The sequence below is a fragment of the Meles meles genome, chromosome 9 (assembly GCF_922984935.1).
Source record: "Meles meles chromosome 9, mMelMel3.1 paternal haplotype, whole genome shotgun sequence".
NCBI classification, from domain to species: Eukaryota; Metazoa; Chordata; class Mammalia; order Carnivora; family Mustelidae; genus Meles; species Meles meles.
The window spans coordinates 94,054,836-94,078,935 of record NC_060074.1 but is presented as its reverse complement, the minus strand read 5'-3'; the positions used below and the strand labels follow the sequence as shown (position 1 = coordinate 94,078,935).

Genomic DNA, 24,100 nt, shown 5'->3' with positions numbered 1-24,100 from the left:
ATACCACCAAATGTGGAGCCGTGATAAGTATCAGCGCTGAATTCATTACTAATCACCAAACCATGACATGCCGGCAGAGGCAAAGCAGCACAAGAACCTCTTGTGAAACCGGTTCCCCACTGAGGTCACACTGGCACGACTGAGATTTCTCACGTAGAAAACTTTATAGGGAATTCTAGGGGCCCATTTGATTGTCCTTATTGGTGAAAGATGACTTAGTGTATTTGTCCTTTTTCTTTAGCTAAAGGTGCTTCAGATGCTTGATTTGTGTAGTAATTTTTCAGAAATACAGTATAATTTGTGATACTAGAGGAACGTGTCTTTAAAATACTGATTTTATGGGGTGCCTGGAGGGCTCAGCCAGTTAAGCAACCAACTCTTGATTTTGACTCAGGTTGTGATCTTAGGGTCGTGAGATTGGCCCTTGTGTGGGACTCTGGGCTCAGCAGAGAAACTGCTTCTCCCTCCTCCCTTTGCCCCTCCCCCATTTGCATACAAGCGCTTGTGCCAGCTTGCATTCTCTCTCTCTCTCTAATAAAATAAAATACTGATTTTATTACACATGGGCTTACTATTCCTGTTAAAATCATAGATCACTTATCAAGCATTGAAAATGTATTTTTTAAAAGATTTTATTTATTTGACAGAGAGATCACAAGTAGGCAGAGCAGCAGGCAGAGAGAGGGGGGAAGGAGGCTCCCCACCAATCAGAGATCCCGATGCAGGGCTCAAGCTCAGGACCCTGAGATCATGACCCGAGCCGAAAGCAGAGGCTTAACCCACTGAGCCACCCAGGCACCCCTGAAAATGTATTTAAAGAGGTTCTCAATGTTTTATCATCAAAGAGCATTCTTTGTAACTACACCAAAGTAAGAGTTTTTTTTCGTTTTTGTATTGTTTTGTTTTGTTTAAGAATCAGATTAATTGGAACACCTGGGTGGCTCAGTCGGTTAAGCCTCTGCCTTCAGCTCAGGTCATGATCCAGGGTCCTGGGATCAAACCCCACATCGGGCTCCCTGCTCAGCAGGGAATCTACTTCTCTTCCTGCCACTCCACCTGCTTGTGGGCTCTCTCTTTCTCTCCCTTTCCCTTTTCCCACCCCCTCTCTGACAAGTAAATAAATAAATCTTTTAAAAAAATAATCAGATTAATTACGGGGTAATTCATTCAAACTCCGTTATCTGATTTATAATGCAACTATTCAAATCTATAAAAATCTTCCCTCATGAGAGAATAATTTGAAAAAAGTAGATTTTTTGTAATAAGCATATAGTCCTGAGGTATCTCTCTTTCCTTTCTGAGGCACAGTACAGTGCCACTGTACTGATGTATGAAATGGTTTAAATTATTGGATTTATTCCTTGAAAATATTTTCAAGTTACATCAAACAGTAGCATTTTTTCTGGGTTCCTTTTCTTTCAGTTTTCACCCACAAACTGAGGATTCCAAACTAGTTTTCCTTTACCATCCTAGTTAGTGTCTTTCCCATCCTCTCCAGTCAACAAGGACATTGTCTCTGACAAACCATTCAGTTCTTTACTTTTAGAAAGCAAACTTAGGAAGGTAACACACTTTTATTTGGTTGCTTATTCGTTTTGCAATAAAAGAATTGCAGGTGCTTTCTGAAGCCAGCTGCAAATGATTTTAGGGTTACACGTATATAGATATACATACACTGTCCTCCCCCACCAATGCAAATAATCAAAGGTTTGTTGTATTTTGCTCGCATGACCATAATTCTGAAATTCATTGTGGTGATCCTCTACCTGTAGAGTGGAGCACATGCCAGCTGAGTGAAAATGCCACCTGTGGGCGAGGTGTCAGGACCCGCCTTCTGAGCTGTGTGCGCAGTGATGGCAAGCCAGTTGGTGTGGACCAGTGTGAGCAGGTAATGGGTCTATATTTGTATTTCACATTCGAGGCTTTGTGTTTCTTAGTATTAGGCTGCAACCTTGATGCTTAATATAAAAGACAACCCGATTCCTTCTTGAAGCTTCTTGAAGCTTCAGTTCAGTTAGAGTAAGAGGGAACTGGTATGGGGCAGTTATACCTCATTAGTTTGAACTTGATCAAAAATGACTGGGAAAGGTCCTTTTGCCTTGAGGAGAAGGACTCATTAAAAAATTACTGTTATTACTTTCAAGAATGTATATAGATGTACTTGCTTAGTAACAAACTACTCGCATCCGGTGACTTGAATGTTTAGATAGGACTCTGTATTAGGCTGGTAATTCATTTGCATATATGAATACTGTGCCTTGCATATAAGATGAACACTGACACTTGTTATTAGAATGTGCTGTTCATTCGTTTAGCAAATGATGGCTAGATAAGTAGCACAGTTGTATTTTTCTTCTCAACCTAAGTTAAAATGCCTCCCTGCCAAGTTCCAGTTAGTGGGTTCTGAATTTTTATAATGTTACATTTCCTTTCTTTCCTATGATAAACTATGTAGAGCTTGGGCAAAAGCTGTAGTCAAACCTGTTCCAAAGAAGTTGCATTTTAAAATCTCTATGGGGACAGTTTAATAGAAATAAGGATGACCATGTTCCCTCATACTGGTAGAATCACCAACACAGTCTTTGGAATAATTTGAAAATACAAGGTCAGTTAACTCAGGCTTCCACAGGGGCTTCCTAAACAAACTGGAAAAATGAAAACTGGTCCCATTTCTCCTGACACAGGTGGAGTCCACAAGTGGAATTAAAATCAAAACCAAACTCTTCTCCCCTATCCTGACTGAAGTATTCTCCTATTAAGTAGTATAAAAACAGCTCTCTAAACCAACAGGACAGCCATAGACAATAACCCCGAGACCAAGCCATCCAAAATTGGATGTCCTATTTGGTGAAATTCTAAAACTGGTTAAGACAGGGCAGAGTTCTATTCACAAATGCTTGATTTTAACATTTCATTTAACCTGTTTCTCCAAAAGTTGTCTGCTTCAGGAAAAATAAATCACCAATCTACAGCAATTCCGAATAAGTTAAAAATCCTTACATTTGGTGTATGTAATAAATCTTTTCTTTTGATACAAAGTAAAATATAAACTACTCAGTAATAGAAAAATCAGTTTCTCTGCTTTTTGAATACCATATGTTCCATAAATATTTAAATAATATTAGTTTAAAGAAGTCCCAAATTATAACCTATCTAGAGTATCCATATATCTCAAATAGATTGAAGATCCTATGTAGTAATTTCTCTATTGCCTATGCAGCACGTAATCATGTTAATCATCCATTTTAGCTTGGTGTGGACATTGCTAACATTTAACATGTGTTGAATGTCAGAGTTTTCCTAAATAAGCACACAGTCTGTGATTTCTGTAGCAGGATTTTTCATTATCCTTTCTGTATTTCTTAGATGACTTATTTTCCTTCAAGAAGATCTCTTCTAGTTTGGCCATTAAAAAAAATCTATTGATTTTGCCTCCATGCTGGTTTAAGAAAGGCTAAAAGGAAAATAAACTATACCACCATTTTTTTTCGTGATTTAGAGTATTAGGTTATGTTTTCAACCTAATATGAGTTATTTAATGAGCACATTTGGGTTGTTAATTCTGTTTTTGTTCTTATTTATTTATTTATTTACTTTTAGCCTGGATAACTGTTCATTTTGTGATCTCTTTGTACTCTTGGCCCGTCCAGAAGTGCGAGGTACCTGAATTTAACAGCACGGCGTCCTCCTGCTTCTGTGTTTGCTGAGCGAGGATGTGTCCTATAACTGTCTGCTTTCCCAGTACCCTAACTGCAGGTCTATTCTATAGTTGAGGATTTTTTAAAAAAGAAATTTGGGCCAACAAACTTCTATTCTGTGAAGTTAGGACAACCATTTTCTAAAACTGCCACTAGTTTATATAAAAAAGATATTTTTCCATACAAAGACATAGAAAGATTATTATCATAGAATAAAGTTTTTCCCATGAAAGGTGACTTGATAGGAGAGTGATAGTATTTCTGCATTCAAATCATATTTTATTTCCATCTGCAGCGTAACTTGGAGAAGCCTCAGAGAATGAGCATTCACTGCCTGGTGGAATGTGCGGTCAACTGTCAGCTCTCGGGGTGGACAGCATGGACTGAATGTTCAAAGACCTGTGGCCATGGAGGTATTTGGGTTCCCTGTGTTTGTCCCCAGTAAACACTTTGGAGGAGGAGGAGGATGATGATGATGATGATGATTTTTTAATTTTAGTTTTTTAAAGTAGGCTCCTTGCCCAGTGTGGAGCCAAATATGCGGCTTGAACCTCACAACCCTGAGATCAAGACCCAAGCTGAGATCAAGAGTCGGTTGCTTCACCAACTGAGCCAACTAGGTGCCCAATAGTTTGGTTTTTAAATACCTTTCTGGATGCCATAGCTTGACAAATGGGCATAAGGCATGTTGGCCAGTTGGTGGAGGCAGTGTGAGGCTGACCCAGAGGGGAAGAGAGATAGAACTTGCTTTGTATCAGTCCTTTCCGTCAAGGTAGAGGTTGTAAACCTGACCTGGCCACAGTGGCAGACACCAAAAGAGCTGGTAGCCCAGTGGGACAGTGTTTTGTCAAAAGGTCATAAATTCAAGGTACCTGGGTAGCTCAGTCAGTTAAGCATCCAAATCTTGAGTTTGGCTCAGGTCATGATCTCAGGGTTCTGTGCTGGGTGTGGAGCCTACTTAAGATTCTCTCTGTCCCCCTCTCTCCAGCTAGCTACCCCCTTCTTAAAAAAAAAAAAAAGGTCATACACTCAACAAACAAAAAATACTGGCCTTCATAGTTTTTGGAATAAGTATGTCTTTTGTAAGTAATTTTGTGTCAGACAAATCCCCAAATCAAAATAGCTTAATATACCAAACTAGAGACTACTTTTCCACTCATATAAAAGGGTTGTTTGCACTTTAGAAAAGTCAGGCAAGAGCACAGGTTGAAGAGGATCTACCACTGTAACATAACCAGTTGTCTCTGGAGGGTGCCTTCCAGTGGCTCTATGCAGGGTTTGATGGGCCACTTTGCAAGTAGCGTACATCCCTTCCATCTATATTATACAAAATTTAGTGCCATGTTCCGACTCAATGCAGGATGGTCAGGCAGCAAATGTAGTTTCTAGATGGCCAGTCACTTCTCAGAAATAGTGTTCACTATGGAAGAAAAGGAGTATAAATCTGTAGTGAGCAGATAGAAACCATTACCACAAGTTTCTAGGACCTCAGTGGACAAATGATATACAATAGCAAGGAAAGGCAACTGATACTCAGAAGCTAGGCAAATGGATATATAGGTAGCACTCCAGCACCAGACTAAAGTGGGGTCCAAGACCTTGTCCCTGGAAAAGAGCTCAAGAAAATAATTGGAAAGCATGGACCTGTGGTTTAGAATAGGACTGTGGTTCTGAAAAAGATTCTAGCTTATTGCAAGGTAGATATGCAAAACTCTTGTTGTATGGTTAGGCACTAAGCAGAGGAGAAGGGAAGAATTTCAAGTTTCAGGAATCATGGAATCAAAATGGGAGGAAGATACACCAAGACCTGGACGTGATTGCCAAACAAAAATATTTAGGACAAATTTCTAGAAGTGACTGAACTACTGGCACTAGAACATAGGCTCATTTCTAAGCTACCTCCAAATGAGTTGCTGGAGTTACAGATAATTCTCTGCCTCAGTTGGGATTATCTGAGGAACTGGGGCAAGATGCAGCATGGAAAAGGGCCCATGTGTGAACTCAGCTCTCAGATTTTGGAGAGGGCAGAGCTGAAAACAGTAGTCAGGATCTGTGCTAGGAAAAATGTGGCTAAGGAAATTGAAAACTATTTCTGCAAAGAGCATTATTCACAATGAAAATATGAGAGTCACAAGTCCAGTGGCAACATGCCATTTTCTGTGCGATTGAGAGCCTGTAAAGAACCTCAGGAAACCAAATGGAAAATCTGAAGATTTCAGTGATTGACTGTTCCTCACTCAAATATTCTGATTGGCAGCATGGTATAGTCTCCAGTTGGGCATCCACTTAAACTTTGGGTTAATCTAGGTTCAAGTTGGAGATGTTTAGGGAAATTACTTAATCTGAGTCTCAGCTTCTTTATCTATAAAATAGAATTCATGCATACTGGAGGTGTTTTTGGTTGGAGAATTAAATAATATGAAGTATATAAACACCTACTACAGTAACTGACACATCATGGGCATTTACACTGTATGTTAATTTCCATCTCCATCTTCGTAGCTCCCAGTAGTGGAGAGGGTCATCAGAGACTCCCTAGGATCTTTTAAGGATTATTCGATAGACTTAGGCACTCTGTCTCCCAACCTCATTTCTATCCTTTTACCCCACTTAAAACCCACCTGTTACAGTCACAGCCTAAGTGTATTTTTATTTTTTTTAAAGATTTTATTTATTTATTCGAGAGAGATCACAAGTAGGCAGAGAGGCAGGCAGAGAAAGAGAGAGAGAGGCAGGCTCCCCGCTGAGCAGAAAGCCCAATTTGGGGCTCGATCCCAGGACCCTGGGATCACGACCTGAGTCGAAGGCAGAGGCTCTAACCCACTGAGCCACCCAGGCACCCCTTAAGTGCAAATCTGAACAGTTGTTTTCTTACGGACTTTTAAATCCATTAAACAAATACCCGTGTGCCGGTTTTCATTGAATGTGTTGGTGAGAAGCAGTGGGTGGAGGTAGACACTTGCCTCTTCTCATGGAGCTTACAATGTAGTTGGACAGTAGACAATAAACCAGCAAAGATGCAATACTGTATGTTGATGAGTTCACTACGGACTCAAACAAATGAGAGGTGGTTTTCACATTAGTGATGTCTTTTGTCAGAACAACTGGTTGCTCCTTCTCTAGCAGTGACTCATCCTGGGTATTCCACAGCTATAAACACAGTAGTCTCATCCTTATGGGTTTCTGGGAGGGGTCTCTTTTACAGTGGTGAAGGGTAGCATGGAAAAGTAGAGAAAGGGTGAAGTCCTTTACTGTAAACCAGGACCTGTGGGATCTCACCCATGCCTGCCTCTCTATGCCCGTCACCTCTCCTGATACATTGGCTCTGTCTGCTCTCATACAGTGTATTTCAGTCATCCTTGAGTGTGTGCTACTTTTCCTTATGTGGAGCATCTTACCATCAACCCACGACTGCCTCCTCCTACTCTTCTCATGCAAGAAGTGAATCAGTTGTTATTCTGTATGTCTGAAGGGCCAAAGACCCTGTTTGGGTTCTTCATGGGTAAATTCTCCCCAGTTCCCTTGAGCGTATGTATACCTGACATATTGGAGAAATTTCAGTTAATATCTGTCATTGCCCCTGCAGCTCATTAGAGGGGAAGAACCCACATACTGGATCACAAGCCCAAAGGCAGCCAAAACTGCCAGTGGATGTTTTCCCCACTCTCGAACTAAATGCACACGTCGTAGGTACCATTACCCAAGAATGCGCTCAATGCAAAGGAGACAGATCTCTTTATTCTTATTTTTGCCTGGCAGTCCTAATTCTGCCACTGTACGAAGTCAATGAAGCATGACAGATCTCTGTGTTATACTAATACACTACCTTTAAAAATAAGACCCTTAATTGTAAGTTTAATATTCAAGTATTTAATTTTTCAAGCAGTTCTGTTGTGCTATGGACTCAGCAGCCCGTCTGTCTCTTAGAAAGACAAAAACAAGCAAAAGAAAAACTTTCCCAAATCTGAATCCCACTATTGGAGAATTCTAGGTAATTAGAGTTTGAACTTAAATTCACCTTTTCCAAGCCTTGAAATAGTAAACAAAGAGAAGCAATCAAAGATTTCCTAAGGAAGTTATTGTGTGAACTAAGGTACCAGTGGGACTGGGGAAGGAATGTTAACTACTTGGAGAAATCAAGTTACATAAAGCTCTTGGAAGTCGTTGAAATAGTATCCATTGGCATTCAGTATAGCATTAGTTATAAATCACCTCTAGCTAGTTTCTAAGGGTCTATTAGGATATCTTCATGGGAATCCTTTCTTGATCTTTAGATGTCTTGATCTCCTGAATTGTCAGATGTAATTATACATTTAAAAATACATTCCATAATCCTGATATCTGTCAGACCCTCCAGTGGATCTAAGGGTGTGTGTATTCTGTGTTTCTTAATTATTCAAAAAAGATTTATGAAGCTTATCTATTATCCTGGCACCTAATAGTGTCTTCTTTCATTGTCAAGAGTGGCAATGTGAAAAATAAATTATATGGTGACCATGCCAGTTAGATATCTGTTCTTGAAGGCAGGACTGTTGAAGTGTATTCATGTTTTACAGATATTCATTGGATGCTTTCTGAGCGTCAGGTGTTCTCGCAACAGCTGAGACCACACTGTATGGAATGGAAAGGATCCCAGGCAAACAGAGTCCCCTGATGTCGTACAATGAATGTTCCAGTGCAAAGTTAGTTGGTGATGACAAGACAGATAGCAAATAAATGAAGATATAAACACAGAAATAACCAATATCCACAATGAAAGCAAAATAGATCATGTGATGGAGAATAAGGAGATCAAGTAGTTTGCCAGGGAGTGAGGCATGGGGGAGGAAAGACCACCAAAGAGGTGATATTTATGTCGACACTGAATGACAAGGTGCCACAGCTCTTACAACTGGTGTTTTCTTTAGGAGACTGCTCTTACTCAACTTCACAAGCATTTTTTGACTACCTGTTACATTGAAGCCTCTATGTCAGGACCTACAGACAAAAACCTAAAAATCAGTATTTTTGTAATTTCAATCTTAATTAACAAATAATTTGAAAGGTACAAAGAAGAATAGAACACACAGGCCTAGACTTTCTAAGCACCCACCCTCAGGATATTGCAGACAGAGTCTTTGGTTGCATTACATTCTACCCCACAGCCCCCAAACTTGTCCAGTTCCAGCCCTAATCTTAGAGCCCCACTCTTCTCTGATCATCACCTGCCCCCACCACAGGCGGATAGTAATGTTTCCAACATGAGAGAATTATGTATTTAGATCCAACCTTAATCCTCATGCACAACCTAAAAGCAACAAGCAAACAGCAATAATCAAAAGCAAAAGTGTATGGCACAGACGAATGTGTTTCTTAAAAGAGACCAAACTCTGGAGCTGCGAGGGTTGGGAGCTATCATCGAAAAACATCTGTACCTTGTCCCTTCTGAGACAGTGTGCCAGCAGCTGTCTTTTGTATGAGGCGCTTTCATTTTTCCAACTATTGGTGGCAATGGGGCAGAAACCATGAGAGGAGAGAGTTTATTTAGTCACATTAAAGTGGGCAAGCAAGTTGCATGGGAGTCTGACTCCAGCACCTGCGGCTCTCCATGGACTTCTTTATCAAAGGCAAAAAATTCACACAGTTGTCACAGTTTATCAATTCACTGGCTGTCAGGTAAACGCTAGTGTGCTGGATGTCCCACATGCTCCCCCCACGAGCCACACTTCCGCCATCAAATCCACAAAACTACCTTGATCTGGGGAGAGATTTTGAAATGAGTTCTTCCTTTATTTTCCAAGTGTCTGGATTGCCTCTTTAATGTATACCTGATGCTTGGCATATACTTTCTAATTGTGTTAAAGATTTCAAGGTCAGAACAGTTTGAATCCAATTTATTTCACGTCAGAGAGAGACTGATTCTAAGCTTCCACTAAGGGATCTTTTTAGATAGATTTCAAAGATCAAAGCTTGTAATAGAAGAGCTTAATATTTGGATTAGTCATGTTCTTTGTTGAATTTTCATCAGTTCACTGGAATGTAGAACTCCCTAAATTTAGCATATCATGAATTATTCATAATTATTATTTGACTGATAACACTCTAAGAATGTTATTAATCCCAAACTGATTTTTTCCTATTTTGTATTTTTTAATTCAGTGTATATGAGTTTATGTTTTCTGTATTATTTAAACCAGCCTGATTCTTTGTTTCCCAGATGGCATATAATTTTTCTTTCAACTCTGGCTTATAATGCAAAAATAATTTTGTATTAACTCCAAAGTACCACCCCTTTGTGATCTCTCTGGCTTTTCTTTTTCTTTTTAAGCAAAGATAAGCTTAACCTTATAACATATGTATATGTTAACTATATATATATATATATATATATATATATATAACCATATAACATATGTCTCTTATAACCTGCCTTCAGTTTTAGTGTCTGTATAAAATGTGATCAGTGTGGTATCCTTGACCAGGCACAGTCCAATAGCTATAACAATTCAAACTTATTTGTTTTTTGTTTTTTTGTTTTTTTTTTAAAGATTTTATTTATTTATTTGACAGAGAGAGATCACAAGTAGACAGAGAGGCAGGCAGAGAGAGAGAGAGGAAGCAGGCTCGTTGCTGAGCAGAGAGCCCGTTGCGGGACTCGATCCCAGGACACTGAGATCATGACCTGAGCCGAAGGCAGCGGCTTAACCCACTGAGCCACCCAGGCGCCCCTGCTGAACATCTTTTGGTCAAAGGCACAATTGTTGGAGGCAGAAGTGTTTTAGTAACTTTTTACAATAGTACTATGAAGTACAGGCATAGGCAGAACTTCAGAGGCGGGGTGATAAACAAGTAACCTGCTCAAGTCATGTCGTTTGTCATTTATGGAGGAAAGATTGAAACCCATGTTCACGCGTCTCCAAAGCCCCATTTGTTCCACTTGCCCCTTTGCATCTGAAACTGTACTTGTAAATGTTTGTGTTATGTCCATGGCCCTGAAATTCTCATAATTTATAGGTATATTTAAAAAGAAGTAGAGGAAATGGATATCAGATTAGGACACAAAGGGCAGTAAGAGTTTTAAGAGGTCCCCCAGAATTTAAAGCCTCCTAAATGTACTTGTTTCCTAATCAGTAACGTTGCATATCATGTAGCACATCAATCAGAACGTAGCTACAGGAATCCAGTATACCTGGGAAAGGTTGACCCTGGTGGACACAGCAGGAGCAGGATGGCCAAAATCACTCTCTCTGCCCTTCTCCTTTTGCGTCATGTGGGGAGCTCCTTATTGGGGTGTATCTGCAGTATATAGGTTTTTATGGTCGTCCATCAAGTTTTGTTATAAGGGACAGAAATCTGACTCTTGAGCATAGACGTGGAGATGAATGGCTAGAACACACTACAGAGAAGTCAGGAGCTCTTTACTTCTTTTTTTTTTTTTTCTTTTTTTTTTTTTAAAGATTTATTTATTTGACAGATAGAGATTACAAGTAGGCAGAGAGGCAGGCAGAGAGAGAGGAGGAAGCAGGCTCCCAGCTAAGCAAAGAGCCCGATGCGGGGCTCGATCCCAGCACCCCGGGAGCATGACCTGAGCTGAAGGCAGAGGCTTTAACCCGCTGAGCCACCCAGGCGCCCCGGGAGCTCTTTACTTCTAAACCAAGTCAAAGGTGCCTAATCTTCTGTCCTTGAAAGATCTATCATGATCCGTGATACCATGGTATGTCTCAGTCTCTAAAACTGTGGTCTAATTTTTTACTTACCTGACCTCACTCCCAGATAGATGGTCAAGCCTTGGACTAGTCTGCTTTACTGTGAAAGGCTTATAGAATCTTTATCTTGCCTAACTTGAGTGTTCTCTTCTTGGATGAAAGGTATCTGGATGCCTGCAACAATTTTCAGATAGGCCAAGAAATCCTTCTGTAGGGGAAACCTTTGGACTGTAGCTCTGAATGCAGACTTTTGCCATATCTTCCATCTCTAACAATGCCAACCATAGGCCAAAGATGAGTCTAGGTTGCAGATCAGGGCCAAAATTTTTCCCCACTCTGTCATATTAGAGTGTAACACTGATCCTAAATCCATGACCACCAGAGTGTATATTTAAAACAGTGTTTACACTTAAATTTGGATATAAAGTCTAGACGGTATTTTTTTTTTAAGTTGGTTCTCTTTCTTTCTTTTTTTAAGTAAACACACCACATGTGGGGCTCAAACTCACAACCCTGAAATCAAAGGTCACATGCTCTACAACTGAGCCAGCCTGGTGCCTCCAAGAGGTATTTGTTAAGAGTATAAAGAGCCTCATGAAATTAATTGAACATTTTAGACAATGTAACTTTCCACTGCTTTCAGAAATGTACTGAGAAATACCCCAAAACAAATAAAGAGCTATCAGAGTGGAAGGGGTTAGTACTATAGTTGTAAATACCTTTTACTAAAGAAAAATGGGAAATATATGAATACAGGCAATACATTTATTGCACAGGGTAGACCCAAGTACACATTTCAGACTTGTACAAGTGGTCTAGTAATTACAGCATAGCATCTGATGCCTGACTTGGACCAGATTGAAAACCTTTGAGAAGCACATGCTTTTGGAGTAAGATGGATCTTTGTTCCAACACTGCTAGCTGTATGATTTTGCAAAAACATATTTAACTTCTCTGAGCTTCAGTTTATGAAGTGAGGATATTAATAACTGTGTCTGAAGCAGAGTCTGAGATTGGGATTCTTGTTGAAGTGATTTATTTGAGCGTAGTGGGGAGAGCAGGTACTCTCTGGGGAAGGGAGAGCCAAGCAAGCAGGATAAGGAAGGGAAAAAATCTAAGGTAGAATATACTGTATCACCTCTGTATCATAGCACATTGTATTCACTTAACTCAGTCCCTCCCTCCATAACACTGAATACTTTTGTAATGACAAAAGGTATTATACAACAAATTGTCTTCACCAGAGACATAGGTGATCAAAATTGATTAATAGATTGACCTGACCAGCTATTAATGGGGTTTTTATCAGTATCCCCTGGCTTCTTTTTCGTTTATTTTGTCATCTGTTATTATTTTTTACTAACATTAAGTAGCAGGCACCAAATCTTAAAGATAAATCCACAGGAGGAAATACTTAAAATGGAAACACCATATTAAATAACCTAATTTTTTGTTGCACATCAGGAAGGACTACCATCACGTTGAAGTTAGTGACATTGAGCCCCACCTTTCATGGTGTAAATAGGCCAATCCCTGGTAGATGTCCGCTGTGGAAGACCATTATGCTTATGCCTTGAAAATTCAATTCCTATTCAAAAGAAATAATGCCCAGGTGGAAAGCAAACCAGTCATAATATTCAAATGACATGCTATAAGCTCAAAGTGACTTTTTATACTACTGTTGTTATATTTCCATGACTGCAGTGCATTGGAGTTTATGAGTATGTTTATCTAAATTGCTCAGATATTTTATTTAATGAACTATTTAAGATTAAGTAGGTATGTTCTTTATTGCTCATTATTCTCATATTTCCTTTTCCACATTCCCCTACATACATACTTTGCATTGTTTGTCTGGTCATATTCAAACTGCCCAGAGCTATCAAAACCATAATTTTCAATTAACCCAATGACCATATGTCAGGGCTGCAGACGAACTATTGTTTAAAGCATGCCGCTATAAAGGTATATGGTGGCTGGCTCCTTGGATCTGAAAGTCTGGTCAGAGAATCATTGCATTGACTCCATTTCCTTATGATTTTGAATTTATACAGTATATATATAATTATATACATAATTATAAATTATGAATTTATACAGTGACAAATATTTATTTTGTGAGGTTTTTACTGCTTACATTTTCCACAACCCCTTTGTCAGTGGAGCCCCAGAGCGAAGTCTGAAAACTTCAGTGGGCGTGTGATCTGGTCCAATTTCCTTTAAACCTATATGTAGGCACCAATATAGGCCTCTCTTCGGGTGTGTGTGGGGTATGTGTACCTCACTGTCTTTTCTTCCTGGCATTCGTACCGTGCAATTCTTTCTTCATCATTGCAAGTAATATTTTAACAGTAGGCCCAATATCACTGTTGCTCATAATGAGTTCCAAGTGTTCCTCAAGGGAGGAGAGGAAAAGAGTCAGGGAATTGCTTGCAAACCTACCCTACTGTAATTTGGGTCTTTATTTAATTGGAAACATATTTTGTAAGGGAGTGCTTTTCTCTCTTTTATAGCCTGAAGAGTAGATGAACAGAGTAGATTTTGGTTTTTACATCTCGTTGGTATTGCTTGTTAAACATCTTATCTATAGCTGCTGTTGAACTCAGTTCCAAATAGATTCCTAGTCCTCTGTCTTTTACTGAAAAACATAAACCCAAACAAGAGGAATCCAGAGAGAGCATCCAAGAAAATGCCCCCATTTTCAGATTGGAAGCATTGAGATAGGCATGGTAGAAATCGTCATTCTTATTCTGAAGGCAGAAGGAATCCAAGCTACGATGTAAGAGGTTTGGTGGGTTGGGACCAGGGAGTATCATTAGGGATTTCATAACTGTATGATTTTCATATCATAAGCCCAGCAGAACACCAGGAGAAGCAGTCAGTGCCAGTTCTAGAAATAGATATGAAATAGCAGTTGTTGGGGTGCCTGGGTGGCTCAGTGGGTTAAAGCCTCTGCCTTCGGCTCAGGTCATGATCCCAGCGTCCTGGGATAGAGCCCCACATTGGGCTCTCTGCTCAGCAGGGAGCCTGCTTCCTCCTGTCTCTCTACCTGCCTCTCTGCCTACTTGTGATCTCTGTCTGTCAAATTAATAATTAAAATCTTAAAAAAAAAATAGCAGTTGTTAAAATAAGTGGCTAAAAATAGAAGTTTTAACAACCAACTGCTGTATTTTAGATATGCTATATGGTGGTTTATATATGGTATTTTTAAATTTATATAACCAATGTGAGATGACGCTAAGGAATCATCATCTCAGGGCTTTTCACCTGAGTCAGTATAATTGTGAGTTCTGAAGGAAGGCAAAGCCTTTATAACATCAACATATTCACTACGGAACTGACCGTTTACGAAGCTATCCCCCAACCAACGACCTTTCTCCATTGACACATGTTCTGTCATTCCATCAGAATATTTGCTGATCAGTCTGTAGCTGCAAATAGAGTACATATCCAGAACAAAAGGATACAAAATGGAACCATTTGTACATCAAAGATTAAAGGGAGCTGGTGAGAAAGTTGATGAAAAGCGAGTCAGAGGCCAAAGACTGATGATCAAACTGCAAAAGTCAATCATGAAACAATACATCTTTTATAGGGTAATGACAAAATTACATAAGAAATATTAATGACTGATTTATAATTTTTCCTAATAATCCCATTGTAACAATTATCATCCACACAGTAGTTGATATTAGATCAAATAAATTCACCCGCATACGTTTTAGTTCCAGAAAAAGTCCCATTTAGACTTTATTAAAAATAAATTTCATTCCCATTTAAATAGACTGATTAAGTGGCATTTCTCCCCGCATGAATTATCCTCAGATAGTAAGAACTTTCTGTATACTTTATTTTACCGAAGAGGAAACTCATGTTCTGAGTAGTTAAGTACTTCCATGTAGTCCCATCACTTCTGAGCTGTTAATCTGAGAGAACTGTTTCCAACTAGAGACTTTTGATGCCAAGTCCAGGTTTCTTTTCACCGTACATCAGCTATTTTAAACTTGTCTTTCCCTTAGATTCTATATCACATTGTAACTTTGAATATCTTCAATTTGGCCACATTTCCCTCTGCTTTTCCCCTCACATGGAAATTCACTATCACCAAAACTATTTCTTTAGGCTCCTGATTTTAGGGGTTCCTTTTAGAATAATCAGCGCTGAAAGATACTGGTTGGCTGAATATTCCAACCTGTCTGATGTTTGGAATCCTGGGCAATTTTAAACAGCCACCTTTGGAGATGGTGGGCCTCCTTACTGATGCCATCTGTATTCCATGTAGCTAGATTTAATATTTCTAACTGCAGGATTTGCGAAAGAGTGATTAACTTGGGGAGTGCTTTCTCTGATAATTTATACAACCCAACTATCCCTGACATAAAGAAAAGCCCCCAGGGGCTCAGTTGGTTAAGCGGCTGACTTCAGATCAGGTCATGAATCTTGGGGTCCTGAAATCGAGCCCTGCACCCTTGCTTATTGGGGAGCCTGCATTTCCTTCTGTCTGCCATTCCCCCTGCTTGGGTGCACACACAAAAAAATCTCTGACAAATAAAACTAAAAAAAAAAAAAAAAGAAAGAAAGAAACTTATGTCAAGTACCCCACAGAAACCTTTTACACTCTCATGCCTTCATTAGCAACATTTTGTCACTGAACTTTAATATTAGCCACTTAAACATGACAATACGCTTCAAAGTGTAGGATTGTTATAAGCTCCTTGGTTTTAAAAAATGTATTCTTCATAGTAATTGGCATTGTTTGAAAATCTTATTTTTGTGTTAGGATAGCAAAAGGCAGAGAAATCCTATGGCTGTGCTTTCAAGGAATGATTTTAAGGCTTCCATTATTTCAAAAAGTAATAGCATCATTTTTTTTTCTGTTGAATACATTAGGTTCCCCCCAGCTCTATGTCCAGCAAAAGATATCTGTCACTTTAATAGAAATGACTAAAATAGTTGTAAAGTAATGGCCATCTACATGCCATCAATTCAAGCACAAACTTGAAATTATTTGGTTATAATGAAATAGAGCCTCTTTAGCTGTGATAAAGGCAATACTGCATTATTATTCTTACAGAAATGGATAGAATAGAATCCAATTATAATGACATTTATGGTAATAGGTATTTAGGTCAAGAGGATAAATATAAAGAATATTATAAAACTGAGGAGTATTTAAGCAGGAATTAATGTAAAATCTTGAACCAAATGTATTCACCAAGCAGGGACAAGATTTCAAATGAATGATGTCCAACTGGTATGATTTGACTTGGGTGATGCTAGGGAGAACATCAAAAATGCATGGTCTTCATAGGAACTCACACCCAGGAAGAATGGGTTGATTCTGTCGTTAACCAAATACATGTCATCGCTGACTCAAATTTACCTTCATCCAAAGTTCCTTTTATGTTTCCCATAAAAGGACGTGGTAAGTAGTTATCCTTGCTCTCTCAACTCGGGACTAATACAGCAGCCTCTGGACCAAAACTTTGACTTTGAATCTTGTCTTGCACCTTACTCATTTCACTCATTTTTTTGACCTTAGACAAGTGAGTTAGAGTCTCCCTCATTCTCCTTATTCAAAGAATTGGAAGAATTTTCCTTTAGGGTTGTTATTATCCTTCAGCATTTAAGTATTTAAAACATTACCTTTGTACTTGGTACTTGCTCAATAATTGATATGTTATCATACATTTTCAGATACCAGACATTACATAGACAATGTATAAAAATATGAATTTAACAGATATTCAGTTAGTGCTTAATACATGTGAAGCACCATGTTAGGGACAAAAGCCCGAACCTCAGGAATGAAGAATAGGGTGACTGGAGCTTCCTAGGGGCACCTGGGTGTCTCAGTGAGTTAAGCATCTAACTCTTGATATTGGCTCAGGTCTCAATCACAGGGTGGTAAGTTCAAGCCCCACCTTGGGTTCCACACTGGGAGTGGAATCTAATTTAAACAACAACAAAAAAACAACTCCTAGTTTTCCCCATAGGTTTTCTCAGAGAGAATTAGTTTAGCACATAATCTATAATCTTCTAAAAAAAAAAATCTATAATCTTCTAGTCGCCAGGAAGAGGTCTAGTCTACTGAAAGGTGAGTCACTCTTATGCATCCCTGAACTTGAGAACATCTGAGCATTACCTTGACCCAGGGCTTTCAAGGGAATTCTGTGCTGAAGTTCTCCCTCTCTTTCCATTTTTCTTAACATAGAAATCTAGACTCTGTGACATCAATGAAAAGACTCCACTTTAAATAGATTTAATAGCACTGCCTCCACGTATTCTTCCCCCAGCTCTGTTTGGACCACAGTAGCCTCTGTCAGTGCCACAAATGTGGTTTGCTCCTTTGCATCTCGGGGCTTCTTCGTGTGCCCTTTCTTCAGCAGTGACACACTTCCTGTACATCATGTCTGGCTGACTTCTTCAGGTTTCTGCTCAAAGGTCAGCTGCTCATGGAAATGTTCTGACTCCTTCCCAGACTGGCATGTACCCCCATAACATGCTGTCATGGAACTGTTTTTCTTTCTTTTTTATTTTTTTTAACACAAATACAATTAAATAGTTAACTTTATAACAACAGTGGAAGGACATCATATTCACAGACAATAGCAATGAAACTACTTGCACATAGTACCTCATCAACAAAGACAGATTAAGGACAGGAGTGAGTTGGGGAGAGAGCAAGAGAGAAACACAGACATTTAAATTCTGCCCACTATTTCCCTTTAACAGGTTTAAGACCTGATGCTTACAAGTGGGCGTTAAATGACATGGGAGCCCTGCTTTTTCCTTGGCTATTCCTATTAACCAGTTGTCTTTTTTTTTTTTTTTTAATGAATTGGAATACCAGTATTTGAACAATTTTTTCAAACATCCAGCCTCCTTCACACAAGCCAACAACTTCATTTATCTTGTGTTCAGTGAAAAAACAATTTGGCTCTAAGCTGTAGGACAATTGTCCATATTGAATTAATTGAAAGATAGTCTGGAGACGTTGGGGTGGCAACTTCCTAAGGAGTTTTCTAAGATAATTTGGGTTGTGTGCAATTTTCACCCTACTTGCTAATTTAGAACCTACCAAGAAAGATACAACTCTATTTTTAATATTTTTAATTTTGGCCTAAAGTACATGTTCTATAAGGGCAGAAGCTAAATCTGGCAATTTCATCCCTGTATTCCTAGCACATAGTAAGATGCCTGGATCATACTGGAGCTTAATAAATATTTGTCAAATTAGTTAGCACTCCCCCAATGTTTACAGGATCAGTCTATTTGGGCAACAGTACAGAGTTTGGAGTTAGGAAGACTAAAGTAGAAGGCAGACAGAATTCCAGAACCTTAAGCATAATGAAAACCTTCCATAACCTGCATGTCTGTAGGAAACTAACTTAAAATGGCAGGGAAAACTGAGAGCCAGACATGACAAAGTTCGGTATATTTTAATGAAGACTTGTGTATGTAAGACAACATTATGTTTGTTTGTTTGTTTGTTTTTAATTCTTTTACTAAGCCAGCCTGTAAACAAAAAGCCAACACCTTCCTTATCATTTTAGGTCAAATGAGCCGGGCTCGATTCATCATTATGCCAACCCAAGGAGAAGGACGGCCATGCCCCACAGAGCTGACCCAGCAGAAAACCTGCCCAGTGAAGCCTTGCTACAGCTGGGTCCTCGGCAACTGGTCCGCATGTAAATTGGAGGTAGGTCACGTGATGATACTTAAAAAAATGCTTTTTAGTTGGTCTAAAGCATTTGTCTGGTCAACCTGTGTGCCAATGGAATAGATTTCACAGCACTAGGGGCCTCGCACTGTGTATTTTTTACAATAGAACACACACAAAATTACAACCGAATGACTTAACCTTATGCCAAGTATTGTTGCCAGGAAAATAGCCATTCATTAGGCATGGGATCATGGGACTTTCTTTCTCTTAGGTATTCTCCGGAATACAATGTTATGTTCTTGGCTTGTTGAAAATATCAAAGTAGTATTTAATTAGGCAAAACCCTGATGCGATGGGAATGCACAGCTTGCTGTATTTCTTCAAGAGGCACTTGAAGGCTTAGACAAAATCTTGCATATGGGCAGAAAACCAAAAGTGTATGAAAGTTATATTTTAACATTATTACACGAACCAAGGTTACTACATTTTCCTCAATGATTACTTTTTTATTGACCTGAAATATAAATGCCTAGCAACATCATCATATATCACATACCCAGAGCTTTTGCTAGATCAGCAAAGATCCTCTCCTGCATTTTCTCTGTGGTTTCTTGTATAAGAAAAAGCACAATTGATTTTCTTTAGGTTCTTATTTTACTAGTTTATCCTTCAGTTCATATTCCAAAGCACATTTTAATTAGGTAACAATAATTATGATTCTGCGTTAAGAAATCTGCCGAGTATTCTCAGAGAGATGTTTAGTGTTCCTGTCAGGATGACATTGTCATGCAGCATTACTATCTTGCAGAAGTTAAATGCCCATGTATTTTAATAAGTCCCAGAGGAAAAGCAATGTGTGGTACATTTGTTCAGTCTCCTTTTTACAGAAAATAAGATAACCATGCTCATTAATTCAATAGTAACCTAGTGGCTTTAAATACGAATACTTTGTCTATGAGTTGAAAATCATCTTATTTCCTAAATCTTGAGTAATTTCCAAATGCCACTTGGAATCCCAATAAGGAAATGGAAGGAATGTTTTTCCTTAGCACGGTGATAACTGTTGACAGAGTAGAGAAAATAAACTCAAAGGATTCAGGAACCCATTGCAGGGGAAGGGAGAAAAAAGTTAGGGGCGAGGGTGGGAAGATGCAGGCCTGATAAACCCCTTACTCCAAGTCTTGCCAGGCCTACAACTACTATTTCTACCTTACTTGTTCTTTCGTACCTTCCCTTTTTATCTTCTCAGGCGTCAGGAGCCTTTTCTTTCTTTCTTTTTTTTTTAAAAAGATTTTTTTTTTTTTTAAAGATTTTTATTTATTTATTTGTCAGAGAGGGAGAGAGCAAGAGCGAGCACAGGCAGACAGAGACAGAGAGAGAAGCAGGCTCCCTGCGGAGCACGGAGCCCGATGTGGGACTGGATCCCAGGAGGCTGGGATCATGACCTGAGCCGAAGGCAGCCGCTTAACCAACTGAGCCACCCAGGCGTCATTTATTTGACAGAGATACAGCAAGAGAGGGAACACAAGCAGCGGGAGTGGGAGAGGGAGAAACAGGGAGCCCAGTGCAGGGTTGAGCCCAGGACCTTGGGACCATGACCTGAGCCAAAGGCAGATGCGTTATACAACAGAGCCACACGGGATCCTTTCTTTTTTTTTACACACATATCTATCCACTTGTCCCATGGGAACATTATGGGGCTATGCCAAACGTAGTGTTTCAGGTTGCTGTCACATACTGAGCTTTTGCCAGAACCACAGGAGCAAGACCGGTGGGTTGTAAACATTTTCTTTTAGAAATGCCAGTGGGGGGAGGGGGCGCCTGGGTGGCTCAGTGGGTTAAAGCCTCTGCCTTCGGCTCAGGTCATGATCCCGGGGTCCTGGGATCGAGCCCCGCATCAGGCTCTCTGCTCTGCAGGGAGCCTGCTTCCTCCTCTCTCTGCCTGCCTCTCTGCCTAGTTGTGATTTCTCTCTGTCAAATAAATAAAATTTAAAAAAAAAAGAAATGCCAGTGGGGGTTGGGGGTCATCATATCCTTTGGAGATACCCAGGCTTGGAGGCCATGGGAGCCACTAGCTGCAAGTGTATTCTGAAATCTCCGAACTGCTTCCGATTTCTAGATGAACTTCTTGTTCACTGCCACCTCCAGGCAGGAGGAAAGTCTGCAGTTTGACTTCATCCAGGCAAAGCTCTTGAAAAACACATCTGGAGTTAATTGTTCCGAGGTTGGCACCTTACCCAAATGGGACCTTTCAGCCTTCTTCCCTAAGAATTTGGAATGGTACTAAAGCTCTTGGAAGATCGTGTATTTGCGAACTCTCACCTGCCACATTTTCTTACCTTGCGGATCAAATAAGTAGCTCTGAAACGAGAAGAAACAAAGGTAGAGAAAAAAGAAGTGAAAGAGAAAGGGAAGCATGATAATAGGAGTTGAATTTTGCCCGAGTTCAAGCTGCATTTCTGGTTTTCTTGAAGCCTAACTGTGAAATCTTTGTGAGGTGGCTAACCCAGTATCTTTCTGGAAGGTTGCCTCTTCATAAATGTGTATGTCAACAGAGTTTGGAACAACTGATCAAAATACATGTGGGCCTCTGCACACAAAGGAAAACCCCCACTCGCACAGCTGCACTCCTGTTTCTCCTTGTCCTTGCCTGCCAAATACAGGTTGGGCACTCACTCCCTGAGGGCGGTGGGGATATCCACGTGGCCCACTGCCATCCTATGGATCAGACCATCTGAGCAGCTAACATAGGGCCCAGCGGATGTGCCAGTCTGGCCACAATCTTACATGGAAAGAGATTAGCACAAGGAAGCATTCATCCTCAGGCTTTACTTTTTTAGTGTTTTCTGATTTTTTCCTTTCCAGAGTCCTCAGCTGATACCATGTATCCACATAGAGATAGATAAATTCGTTTTAGGAGCTCAGACTCCTGAGTCTAGCAGGCTTTATTTTGGTCAAGGTTCTGTCAGTTCTTAGCTCTGCAGATTTTGCCAAGTCTGTAAGCTCTCCAAGTCTGTTCTTGTTTTGTTCTGTTTTGTTTTGTTTTTTGTTTTCATCTCTTATCAGGAAAGTAGCGATCATACCTGTGTTTCTGGGAACTTTTTGTTGGGATTACACCATTTTAATGCAGTGCTTACCATGGTACCTGACATAAATTAAGAGCTCAATAAATTGTAGCTGCTATTATAATTTTTATTAAAACTGTGATTATGATTATTGTCACCATCTGCCTCTCCACATCTGGTGGAGATGCCAATTCAGAACATACAAAACATCCATCAATGATGGGGACAGACGAGTGTCAGTGGGAGAATCCTTGGTTATTGACAGTCTTGCTCACAGAAGCCTAGGTCTGTTTTCAGCCTCTAGTGTATAAAGCTTCATGAAAGAGAGTGAGCGAATGCTCGCTTTGTGAATGAGATTATCCTTTAGATACTGATGTCTCTTCATTTTATGGCTGCTGTTGTCAAAGATGGAAGAGATTCAGGTTGGCTATGGATACATATGAGGAGCATATTATTGTTTGTCTTGGTGTTTAAAGGCATCCCTGATGGAGACTTGTTTCCTGTCTTTTCAAACAAAATAATCAACTGCATCTTCTGTTCCCCGAGGTTCCAGACAGCAAATTTCATACATGCTACTGTGCCTTCATACTCTTCTCTCCACACACTCTGTAGCAAAACATCATCTTGGACAAGTCAGCAATGGATCCATCATCCAGGATAATGACTTCTAAGAGAGACCCCTAAAAAAGAAATTCAACTTATACTGTTTTCCACTTTAGAGAGTAACCATTTACCAGAGCTAAATGAATCTGCTGCGAATTAACTCTGAACCTCTGTCTCCCAAAAAATGGACTTGGGTCCGAAATTAGGGTGCATTTCTTTTGACAGTTTCATAGTGGCCAGAGAAATGACTGGAGCAGTTATGAAGTGTTGATAAACCAGGTGTGGAAATTGTCATCTTGGATAAAGAAATGCTAGTTCTTGTTAAAATCTCTAGAAGCAAAGGTGATGGCCCCAATTTATGTGCCTCTTCAGATTTTTAAGCTTTAAGTTGCTCCAACTTGGACCTCCTCTAAGTTGCACCTTTTCTTTCTTGTATAGGTCTTTGAATCCTAACTTTCTTATTATGTAAAGCATTTTTCTCAGCAGCTGCACTGTACCAGCCTGGATGTCCAGCAGTCTGTCCAACAACCTGCCCTTGGCACTCAGCAGCTGCTGCCACGATGCCTGGCCCTGGTCAGTGTTCAGAAGGCGCAGCACTCACCCCGGACCTGCTCCATGCCCTGGCTCACTATCCTGACTGCACTGGTCATCCACCTCCTCCTGTGCTCCTGCCACTCCAAGGCCACAGCAGCTCCAAAGCCTTAGAAAGGCAGTTTCTGGCTCCTGCACTGGGGAAGGCATAAAAAGAACATGAAACCCAGTTTTCCCAGTGCAGGGCAGTTACCAGCCTGCCACCTAATAAGGGGTTGATGGATGAGAGCACGTGGCATCCCTGATTGCAGCAGCATGGGTGCAGAGAACTTGCTCTAGCTCTTTCTCTCTCCCTCTGGACTCCCGCCCTATGAGCAGTAGTAATGAAAACTCTACCTCTTCCACTGAATTCTGGAACTAGTAGGAACTAACATCACTCAGAAGTTTAGGGGAGTTAATATTGTCTGGGATTGCCTCCCTCCCTCATCTTAGATGGTACCAAGGCGTGGTGTTATCACATGGCCTGTCTGGAAGACATGGGTGTCCAAGAAGGTAGCTGGTAACTCACTACTTTGTGAAGTTGTGAAGTTGAGGCCAGCTTGGTAACTTACTACTTTGTATTTGCTTTCCCTCCGTTCCTGCTGTAGTTCCTCACCCTCTCTCGTGCCATCCTGGGATTTTACCTCCTTAGCAGAGAAGCTCTGCCTTCTGCTCCGTTTTCTGCGGTACTTATGGAAAAAACAGAGCTGCTCTCTAAAGCTATCCTCGTATCAGTGGACTTCTTTTTGAAGTATGAACACCTGACAAAAACTGAGGAGGAAATACTCATGAGTATCTGCCAAAAACGTTATA

General features: G+C 40.0%; 1 protein-coding gene across 1 annotated transcript in view; it reads left to right on the top strand.

The window, feature by feature from the left end:
- THSD7B (thrombospondin type 1 domain containing 7B) overlaps positions 1-24,100 on the top strand; it is a 568,622-nt gene that overhangs the window by 525,719 nt on the left and 18,803 nt on the right. The window contains exons 18-20 of the mRNA XM_046018222.1: positions 1,773-1,888; positions 3,994-4,111; positions 18,940-19,085. Of these exons, the coding sequence (XP_045874178.1) occupies positions 1,773-1,888; positions 3,994-4,111; positions 18,940-19,085 (380 nt within the window). The remainder of the gene's footprint in view (positions 1-1,772; positions 1,889-3,993; positions 4,112-18,939; positions 19,086-24,100) is intronic.